Source organism: Nerophis ophidion, linkage group LG16, assembly GCF_033978795.1.
Source record: "Nerophis ophidion isolate RoL-2023_Sa linkage group LG16, RoL_Noph_v1.0, whole genome shotgun sequence".
NCBI classification, from domain to species: Eukaryota; Metazoa; Chordata; class Actinopteri; order Syngnathiformes; family Syngnathidae; genus Nerophis; species Nerophis ophidion.
In genome coordinates, this window is record NC_084626.1 from 8,300,542 (window position 1) to 8,312,201 (window position 11,660).

Sequence of the window (11,660 nt, forward strand, 5' to 3'; positions counted from 1 at the left end):
AAAGCAGCTTCCATGAAATGCTAAGTAAATTACAAACAAGGATGGGTCGAGGGTAACCAAATTGTCGAACAGTTTTCGGACAACAATTCTCAACGAGGTATTGCAAGGAATTTAGGGATTTTACCATCTACGGTCCGTAAACTCATCAAAAAGTTCAGAGAATCTGGAGAAATCACTGCTTTCTCTAAAGTGATGATATTACGGACTTTTGATCCCTCAGGCGGTACTGCATCAAAAACCGACATCAGTGTGTAAAGGATATCATCACATGGGCTCAGGAACATTTCATAAAACCATTGTTAGTAACTACAGTTGGTCGCTACATCTGTAAGTGCAAGTTAAAACTCTACAATGCAAAGCCAAACCCATTTATCAACAATATCCTGAAACGCCGCCGGCTTGGCTGGGCCCAAGCTCATCTAAGATGGACTGATGCAAAGTGGAAAGGTGTTCTGTGGTCTGACGAGTCCACATTTCAAATTATATTTGGAAATAGAGGACTTGGTGTCCTCCAGTACAAAGAGGAAAATAACCATTCAGATTGTTATAGGCGCAAAGTTCAAAAGCCATCATCTGTGATGGTATGGGGGTGCATTAGTGCCCAAGGCATGGGTAACTTACACATCTGTGAAGGCACCATTAATGCTGAAAGGTCCATACAGGTTTTGGAGCAACATATCTTGTCATCCAAGCAACGTTATCATGGACGCCCCTGCTTATTTCAGCAAGACAAGTGTTATAACAGTGTGGATTCATAAAAAAAGAGTGCGGGTACTTTCCTGGCCCGCCTGCAGTCCAGACCTGTCCCTTTACTAAAATGTGTGGCACATATTGAAGCGTAAAATACGACAGGAATGGGAAAGAATTCCACTTACAAAGCTTCAACATTTAGTTTCCTCAGTTCCCAAACTTTTATTGAGTGTTGTTAAAAGAAAAGGTGATGTAACACAGTGGTGAACATGTCATTTACCAACTACTTTGGCACGTGTTGCAGTAATGAAATTCTAAGTTAATTATTATTTTAAAAAAAAAATAAAGTTTATGAGTTTTAACATCAAATATCTTTGTAGTGCATTCAACTGAATAGGGGTAAAAATTATTTGCGAATCATTGTATTCCGTTTATATTTACATCTAACACAATTTCCCAACTCATGTGGAAACGGGGTTTCCACATGAGTTGGGAATATGTAATATATTCCCAATATATTCCCATCTATAATATACATCTATAATATGTATATTATAGATGTGTGTACAATTACACACATCTATAATATATATTTGTGTATATATATCCGTATAATATATATTATACACTTAACATATGTATAATATATATATTATGCACACACACATACCCCGTACCGACCCGAAACCCCCGTACCGAAACGGTTCAATACAAATACACGTACCGTTACACCCCTACTGATTTGTGATCACGGTAATGCCAGTTATCTGGTTTTCGAACTGATTTTGGTCCGCTGAGAGGCACCGATACACTGAAAGCCAACAGCCACCCTACCGCAATTCAAAGCGGTTGCCCAGCAACCAGGGGCTACAGCGAGAGTTTGAAGCCGTTTTAAAATGCTTCCGACAACACGCAGTGATAAATTGACAAGCTGACAGTTCAAGTTGATCTTTTAACGCAGCAAGGTACGAAATTGTTTAAATAAGTTAGAAGTGCAGCAAGTCGCCAAAGAAGCAACTGCCGTTTAAGAGCTGATACAAGAAGCACTGATGTCGGCGACCTTCTGCGATGTCTAAATCTGGTGACCGAGAAATGCAGGAAGTAATCACTGACGTGGGAATGACACGCTAACAGCCACTCAGGTAACACTATCAACTTTTAGGTTTGGTTGCACCATCTTCGTGAGTGTTTGCATGGAGTGAGAAGAGAAACTGAAAATAAGTTCTGCAGGGAGCGAATAAATTGTCGTTAAAACAGAAAATTTTACCTCGACGGGCAGGATTTTTAAAGGGACCACAATCAGAACAATGTTCTGTAAAAATTATGGAAGGCACTCGTCTCCACCAAGATCGGTTAACCACACCACCAGCACTGGATTAAACTTGCAGAAAATTGTTTTTCTCAGGCTGTTTACATTTTCACACTTTGCACTGTTTTGTTAGTCCTTATTAAGCATTTATTTCACATTCATTTTTTTGCACATTCATTGTAAGAGGTTATTGTTAAATGTTCAATGTGATTTTAAAGTTTGGTTTATATTGTTTGAGTTTTGCCATGGCTGTGTTGACATTTATTTTCCTCTGCTTTGATGCCTGAGGGGATTTTGATCAGATGATTACATTTGAAATATGTTTACATTTAGTATATTTTTCTTCTGGTCCTTATTTTCCATAGGCCATAAAAGTAAATAATTATCAATATGGACTGACATAAAACACTTATATCCTGCACCCAGCCTTACCTCATAAATTGGGAATTGGCACTGTGGTAACTCCTAACATTTGCCTTCCCTCTGTCTTACAGACACGGCTTTCGGCAAGAATAAAGTAGATGGGAAGTGGTACTACTTTGACGACAGCAGTGTGTCGTCTTCCTCAGAAGACCAGATTGTGGTAAGATTCAAACACTCCTCGTTTGTTTATTTTGACGGCGTACGTCCTCATGCTTTTTGCCACTGCGACCTGGATGTCAAATGTCGCCGTTTTTGTGTTGTAACCACATTCTTGTTTCCCCATTCAGACTAAAGCAGCCTACGTGCTGTTCTATCAGCGCAGAGAAGAGGAGGGCTCCACAACACAAACTTCCACCTTGCTGGAAAGAGCTGTAGACGACCACATGGACACAAACTGAAAGAAATAGACAAATCAATTATATCCCCACCATACTAATATATTTTTTCTCTCATGTTGTCAGCTTAAATGACCAATGAGGTCCATCTGCTCATTCATTAGAAAGGAGAAATGTGGTTGCTGTAGATCAGCAGAATGTCAGCAGCGTCCCTTTTTATTTAAAAAAAAAAAAAGAAAAAATAGGCAAACATGCACAGCTTGTCTCAGCCAAAGTATGATGATACGTTAACTTGGATATCCTATAATGATCAGATTCTCCCCGACATTACTTCATGATACAAGAACCGTGGCACTGAATGCTTCACTAGTACAACTACCTGCTTCTGTAAAGGTTTTTGTGATATTCAATTACTTTAGATAGGTGTAAGCATAGCCCCCCACTCTTGTATGAGTGATGCTTTATTTAAGAATATTATCAGATTGAGGGGCTAGCAGCATCCAGCCAATGATGTTAGTGCACTGTCCTAGATTGATCAGATACTGTTATTTTACTAGACTTTACAATAAGCCCAGTTAAAGGATGTTGGATTACCAGACACTCACGTTATGTAAAGAATATCATGCTTTGCTGGCCCCAGTAGACAATTACCGACCTCATTGAAGACACCAACATGTGACACTTATAAACTTCACCCAGCAGGGAATCTTTTTTTGAAGGGCAATCATGGCAGCAATCCAAAATAAAAAAAAATCCAACCTAACTGAAAAAATGTAAATAATCACACTATTTTTAAATAGCTGTAAACATTCTTGTTCTCATATTTATCATGCTGATATCTACAGAAATTGTTTTTAAATGGAATATATCACAATAAAGACTCAATGCCTCAACAGTGAAGTGCTTTGCTTATACTCAGCCGTGTCTAATATCGAAGGCAACACCACGGTGCTTGTAAAATACTCCATTCAAAGACGGTGACAACTTCAACGTAAGTTTTTGGGAAATGGATTGAAAATAATTTTATAGGGTAGATTTATAGCTGAATTATCTCAAAACAGGCGCACAGTCAAACACTTTAAAAACTAAATAGCTGGTTACGATCCTTTTAAAAAAATATCTAAAATCTTGCAACATGGTGGGTCTAATTTGAAATGTGGTCCAAACATTATGCATGGAAACAAATGTTTCCTCCAAGAACGCAAGCTATTTGTGGTGGTGGTGGTGGTGGGTTGTCTAATTTGCATAATTGGCCTTGACTCATGTGCATGATTTTTTTTTTTATTGTTCTATAGTTCAATACAAATATTTGTATTATTAAACTTTTCAGCTTTTTATTGCAAGGTTTTTCCTTTTTGCTCTAATTTCCTATCTGCTTCCTTTTTTTACATTTTTTTATACAGTGTGCCTTTAAAAAAAATAGCTGCAGTCCACAAATGGCACCTGAGCCACTCTTTGGCCACCTCACATATTCGCTTATCTCCAGGACTTCTAAGTATTGCCAAACGTTGAAAAAGAGCGTCTCCAGTTGAGATCAGTTACATTTTAACTGATACCAGTACCAAATCAGTACATTTCTAAATTATGCCCAAACCCATACGTAAAATGGAAAATGTGTACATTTTTGTTAAAAAAATTATATACACTCATATATGTTTATATATATATATATATATATATATATATATTCATATATACTGTATATATATATATTATATACACACATAAATATATACGTACACACTTATGTGTATTTGTGTATATATATACAAATATGCCTGTGTGTATGTATGTATATATATATATGTGTGTATATATGTACGTATGTATAAATATATTCAGATATATATATCAATCAATCAATCAATGTTTATTTATATAGCCCCAAATCACAAATGTCTCAAAGGACTGCACAAATCATAAAGACTACGACATCCTCGGAAGAACCCACAAAAGGGCAAGGAAAACTCACACCTAGTGTACAGTGTACATATATATATATATATATATATATGTTACACTCAAGTCTAAGAAACCGGTAATTGAAATACCTAATGCCTTCAAAAATGAGGAATGCAGACCCCCATCTGACCATCCATCCACCTTCTAGCACTTGTCCCTCTCTTGGGGTCGCATGGATGGCTGCATTTGGGTGGAAGGTGGTGTGCACTCTGGACAAGTCGCCATCTCCACTTTAGCCAGTGTTTTTTAACCTTTTTTGAGCCGAGGCACATTTTTTTCATTGAAAAAACCCAAAGGCACACCACCAGCAGAAAACAAAAAAATTCAACTCAGCAGCCGATATTGACAATAAAAAGTTCTTCTCGCATTTGTTGTATATGAATTCAAACCATAGCCAACCATGCATCACTATAGCTCTTATCTCAAAGTAGGTGTACAGTCACGACCTGTTATATCACGCTGTGACTTATTTTGAGTTTTTTGTTTTTTTTCCTGTGTGTAGTGTTTTACTTCTGGTCTTGCACTCCTATTTTAGTGGCTGTTCCTGTTTTGGTGTTTTCCTGTGGTATGTCTTTGACCGATATTCCCTGCATCTGCTTTGTTTTAGCAATCAAGACTATTTAGGCTGTTGCTATCCTTTTTTGTGTGGACATTGTTGATTGTCATGTCATTTTCGGATGCACTTTGTGGCCGCCGTGTCTGCTCCACTAGCTGTAAGTCTTTGCTGTCGTTCAGCATTCTGTTTTTGTTTACTTTGCAGTCGGTTCAGTTTTAATTTAGTTTTCCATAGCTATCATGCCTTATGTTGAGTTCCGTAAGTGTTCTCCAGTGTGTTGTGTTAGTTCCTGTCATGTGCTTTTATTTTGGTGGCTCTTACAGTTTTGTTAGTCTTCTTCCCGTGGCTGGTTCCCTTTCACCTCACCTGTTAATACTATTTAAGTTGATCTTTTTTCTACCTTGATTGTCGGGACATTTTTTGTTGATGCTGCTGTTGTTATCTGGTGACTACAATTTTTTTTCCATGCCGCGCTCTCGTATGCTCCTATGTGGACGGTGTCTACTCCATATTTATAGTATTTACGCTGCTACCTTGTTCATCTGCATCCCTAAAAGTACGACAATATCTGGTGTCTTCTATGGTGCACCGCTTATCATTGCTTTACACCCTAAGGTTCCAGTGTTTTGTGTTAGTTCCTGTCATGTGCTTTTATTTTGGTGGCACTTACAGTTTTGTTAGTCTTCTTCCCGTGGCTGGTTCCCTTTTCTCCCAGCGCATTTAACCTCACCTGTTAATACTATTTAAGTTGATCCTTTTTCTACCTTGATTGTCGGGACATTTTTGGTTGATGCTGCTGTTATCTGGTGACTACAGACAATTTTTTTTCCATGCCGCGCTCTCGTATGCTCCTATGTGGACGGTGTCTACTCCATATTTATAGTATTTACGCTACTACCTTGTTCATCTGCATCCCTAAAAGTACGACAATATCTGGTGTCTTCTATGGTGCACCGCTTATCATTGCTTTACACCCTAAGGTTCAATGCTTTTTAGGGGCACTCACTTTTTGTTTATGGCATTACATACCTTTTTACTTGCACATTGTGATCACGATAAACCATGTTCCCGACATCTACAAAGCAATTGGCTACCTGCTGCCACCTACTGCTATGGAAGAGTATTCCACGGTTTTACCCTGCCCAGCTATAGACAGCACCCACACTCAACAACGGTATATTATTTGCGGATTATAATAACTGCTTTGCAAAAAATATTTTTCACCCAAATAAGTGAAATAACAATCTCCGACGGCACACCAGGCTGTATTTTACGGCACACCAGTGTGCCGCAGCACAGTGACTGGAAAAACAATAACCGAGGCTATTTCGTAGTTCAACTAATGCAAAACGATGTCCTGGGCAGCTCTTCCTTGTCCATGAAAAACAAGGCTGTTTTATAGTTCAAAGAATGGAGAATGTTCACAGTGGCATTCACTTTGCTAACCAGCGGTGGGGAGGTCCATAACAACATTTTTTGCTCGCACCCTAAAGCGTAAAAATTATCCGAGAGACAGCCTATATTCCAAAAACGTCTTGCATGTATGTATGGAGGAACTGTTTGTAAGGATACTCTGTAAACAAATGGGTGAACTTGAAGGAAAATGTGTTTTTACCAGAGTCCTCTGCAGTGTGTTTGCGTAACGGGGATATTGTGTGCTTTAGAATTTGTAACCCTGGAGAAAGAAATGTCCACTGCAGGGGACGCTGGTTGTCAAGGGGATACATGGAAGTAACTCACCTATAGTCACTGACAGTGATGTAGAAAATGGGCTGAAAAGAGCCAGGTGATGCAGGTCGTGTACATGGTAAACCCAATGACCTTTGCTTCATTGAAGTTTTTGGGGCACCTGCGCGTCTTGAAGGTGTAAAGGCTATTTCCTAGTTCAAGGAATAGATCATTATGACAGGCTGCTTCCTGCCCACTCCTAGATTACAGCAATAAAACACGCTAGAAGTGAGCAGAAAGTGTCACAATGATTCCATATAGTGAGCACTTGATATCAGGTAAGGAATATGTTTTCTACTCTACAGTATAACTGTCAAGTTCTTTAGGACTTTAGTCTGCCTGCACTTGAAAAGGCTGAGACGACTGCAGAGGACGCTTATCCAAATCAACTTCAGTACATTTTGTAGGTTTTTTTTTTCACACCACATTATTTACATAAACTGCACTTTTTTTTAATTTTGCCTGTTTACAATCATTACGAGAGACAAGATGATAGATCTTTTTTTAATGCATTTTATGGAGTAAATAAATGTAAGACAATACCAGACCCACTTTCTGTAAAAAGTGATGTCATATGAATTGAATACAAAAAAAACTAAAGTCCCGCCACCTGGCTTCTGGTGTGTCTCCTGTTTTCTGTCATCCTTTGATTTGAACCCATCAAGCTATAAAAATGTGTATTTTATGGCAATATATATCACTATATTTAATTTGGCAGGTCTTTGAACGATTAAAAAATATCAATCTATATAATTAATCTCAGCTGCATTCGGGCTGAAGGCGGTGTACATCTTGGACAAGTCGCCATCTCATCACAAGGCCAACAGACAGACAACATTCACACTCACATTCACAAACTAGGGCCAATTTAGTGTTGCCAATCAACCTATCCCCAGGTGCATGTCATGTTTGTCGAACTTGGGTGTGGAAAACTATAATCATGTATCCATTTTGTGGATTTTATCAACAGTGTCTGAGCGTTCTAACTGTGACAGGATCAAGCTTCAATCGTCACGGGACCAAGAGTTGTAACTCCAGCGTCAGCGGTAAATTTGAGAGCTTAGTTAATGACACAATTTATATTTATTATGTGTTTAGTATATGTTTAATCCCGTTGATTTAATCAAATTTGCTGACGTAGGAATCGGAATAGTCACATCTTTCATGATTGAATGTAATCACGCTTCCCATTGTTGAATGATACTGAGACAACTGATTATCTAATGACATCGCATCATTCCATCAGTTTCTACCCAACCGTAACACTGCTTACTATTTTCAAGAAAATGTTGTAACACAGTTTTTTAATGCTCCTTCTAATCTTACTTTATATCACAATCTAACTAAGGAAGTTAGAAATAAGACTTTCTTTGTTTTTAAAATATATCTTTAACCATCAACAGGTTAAATATTTTTACCAATATTAAAATATACTATGCAACAATAGCTTAGAGTCAAACTAAGGGTGGCCGTATCAACAAGTTTAACACTGTTACAAATATGCGCCACACTGTGAACCCACACCAAACAAGAATGACAAACACATTTCGGGACAACATCCGCACCGTAACAACATAAACACAAAAGAACAAATACCCAGGGTCCCATGCAGCCCTAACTCTTCCGGGCTATAATATAAACCCCTGCTTCCACCAAACACCGCCCCATCCAGCCTCCCGCCGTGCGTGGGTTGAGGTGGAGAGTTAGGGCTGCAAGGTGTTCTGGGTGCTTATTCTGTTGTGTTACGGTGCGGATGTTCTCCCAAAATGTGTTTGTCATTCTTGTTTAGTGTGGGTTCACAGTGTGGCGCATATTTTTAACAGTGATAAAGTTGTTTATACAGCCACCTTCAGTGTGACCTGTATGGCTATTGATCAGGTATGTCTTGCAGTTATTTACGTATGTCTGTCAAAGCCTCATATGACATGTGGCCGTTCCGGCACACTGTTGACAGCGCTGTCGCGGCACTCCGTTAATTTTGTAGGCCGTGTGAAAATGCGGACATATTTCGGGAGCATGTTTGACCCTGGGGAATTGACGGGAGGAGCACCGAAATTCGGGAGTCACCTGGAAAAATCAGGAGGTTTGGCCCTCCAAAGAAGGTGTACTCATTAAAAAGTGCATGTTAGGTTTGTTAAGTAATCTTTTCTTGCGCCCCAACGTCACCCAGTTTCTGCATCCAGTGGCCCCTCATTATTTGTGTTTTACATGTTTTCTTTATCTTTTGTACAGTCGTTAAGTTATATTTTTTTTCATTTATTAGGTCAATATATTTAAATAAATTGTGTTTTGCCCTGATGTGGGACCAGGTCCGAGGATATCTTTGTGGTTTTCTTGCAGCCCTTTGAGACATTTGTGACAAAGGGCTAAAAAAATAATCATTGATTGAATGTTGGTTTTTAGCAGAATTAAAGTTGGTATTTTGTAATTTCCAGTGTAATTGGATATTGTGATAACAGTTTAACACATGACGCAATATATGGTTAGAAGGAGCTTTATAGCTTCATATCACAAATAGGCTACACTTTGTAAACTTAACAGACGGTAATATACGGAGAAAAGGGAGTTGTACTTCTTCATTGTCTTTATACATGTCTTATACCCTCTCCTCATAATATTGAATTGTCTCCATAAAGTGGAAATATTTTTGTAAACCAAGTCTAATTTTAATTCAAATGTAAAAATATTCTTTCTGAATGGTAAAACCACCAACAATAATAAACTTATTCATAGCTTTTTTTTTTCGTTTATGAAATGAACTTTTTTTTTTTCTAACCTTAAAGGCCTACTGAAACCCACTACTACCGACCACGCAGTCTGATAGTGTCACGGGGGGTAAAACGGGTGGACCCAAATGCAGTAAAGACAAGCTGAATTAGTGTTCAAGGGTTATTATTAATAAAACCTGAGGGAAAGGAGGCAGCTTGTAGTCCTAGGCTTTGCAGTCCAGGAGAGCACACTGAGGCTGGCAGGCTGTGGCTAGCAGGCCGAGGCAGGCACACACGGCAGGTAGGGAACTGAAGGTAGGGTAAAAAAACACGGGTAAGATGGGGAGCCAAAAAACACCAAAAATAGCAGGTTTGCAAGATTATCAAAGTTGCTAGAATTCTGTAACAAACTGGCGAGAAGCGTTACCACATGTAGCAAGGTGAAACGATCTGGCGATCGCGCAGAGTGGAGTCCAAACATTTGTAGGCTGCAGGTGATGAGTTGATGGCAGGCAGGTGAGTGATTAGGGTGCTGGGATCAGCTGTGCCAGGCTGAGAGCTGGAGCCAAGCCTATGCCCAAAACACGTCCACTCTCCAAAAGACACACAGAGAAAAACAGACACAGACTGACTGTGACAGTGCCCCCCCATCAAAGAACGCCTCCAGGCGATCCCCCAGGCTTGCCCGGGTGACTGGGGTGAAAGGCCAAGATGAGGGAAGGATCCAGGATGAAGCTGCGTTGCACCCAGCGACGCTCCTCAGGTCCATACCCCTCTCAGTCCACCAAGTACTGTAGACCTCTACCCCGACGGCGCACATCCAGCAGTCGCCGGACCGTGTAGGCTGGGTGGTCATCGATGACACGGGAGGGGGGAGGGGGGAGACAGTGGGGTGGTTGAAACAGGCTTCAGTTGAGAGACATGGAAGGTGGGATGGATACTCCAGCGTGCAGGTAATTTGAGTTTAACTACTGTTGGATTGATGATGGAAATGATTTCATAAGGGCCAACATACCGGGGTGCAAGTTTCTTAGAGTCCACCTTCAGGGGGAGGTCTTTAGAGGAAAGCCACTCCTGCTGACCTGGATGGTATACAGGGGCTGTACTTCGGTGTTGGTCAGCATATCGACGATTTCGGTCCACAGAGCGGAGGAGGGCAGCACGAACATCTTTCCACACCTTGCTGTACTGAAGGTACAGAGATGTCGTCTTCCTCAGCAGGAAACAACGGAGGTAGGTATCCTAAGGATACCTCAAATGGTGACACTCCAGTAGCTGCACAGGGTAATGAGTTGTGGGCATACTCAACCCATACCAGGTGGGTGCTCCAAGAGGAGGGGTTCTTAGCAACGACACATCAGAGGGCCGTTTCTAGGTCTTGATTTGCCCGTTCCGTTTGCCCATTAGACTGTGGCTGATAACCCGGAGTCAGACTCACAGTGACTCCAATGGCCCGACAGAAAGCCTTCCAAACCTCTGAAGTAAACTGAGGCCCTCTATCAGAGACCACATCTGAAGGAATACCATGAAGACGGAACACATGCTGGACCATGAGGTTGGCTGTTTACAGGTACGTGGGGAGTTTGGGTAGAGCCACGAAATGCACTGATTTGGAAAATCTGTCCACTATAGTGAGGATAACCGAATTTCCCTGAGAAGGCGGGAGGCCAGTGACAAAATCCAGTGAAATATGAGACCAGGGGCGGCTTGGGACTGGCAAGGGATGGAGTAGGCCGGCAGGTGGTCGATTGGAGGATTTTCCACGGGCACACACAGTACAGGCAGACACAAAAGCACGGGTATCAGCATCCATGGTAGGCCACCAGAAGTGTCGCCTGAGGAGAGTCACGGTGCGGCCAACTCCTGGGTGGCAGGCAAATAGGGAAACGTGTGCCCACAGAAGAACCTGTGAACGTACAGCATCAGGCACAAAGAGGCGGTTATCAGGA

The 11,660-nt window shown here is 40.6% G+C and overlaps 1 protein-coding gene across 5 annotated transcripts in view; it reads left to right on the forward strand.

The window, feature by feature from the left end:
• The window catches only part of usp4 (ubiquitin specific peptidase 4 (proto-oncogene)), a 36,965-nt gene extending 33,315 nt beyond the window's left edge, over nt 1–3,650 (forward strand). For all 5 annotated transcript variants that reach the window (XM_061922678.1, XM_061922680.1, XM_061922679.1 and 2 more), the window contains exons 21-22: nt 2,494–2,582; nt 2,710–3,650. In XM_061922678.1, coding sequence (XP_061778662.1) covers nt 2,494–2,582; nt 2,710–2,820 — 200 coding nt within the window. In that variant the 3' untranslated portion in view covers nt 2,821–3,650. The remainder of the gene's footprint in view (nt 1–2,493; nt 2,583–2,709) is intronic.
• The last annotated feature ends 8,010 nt before the right edge of the window (nt 3,651–11,660 follow it).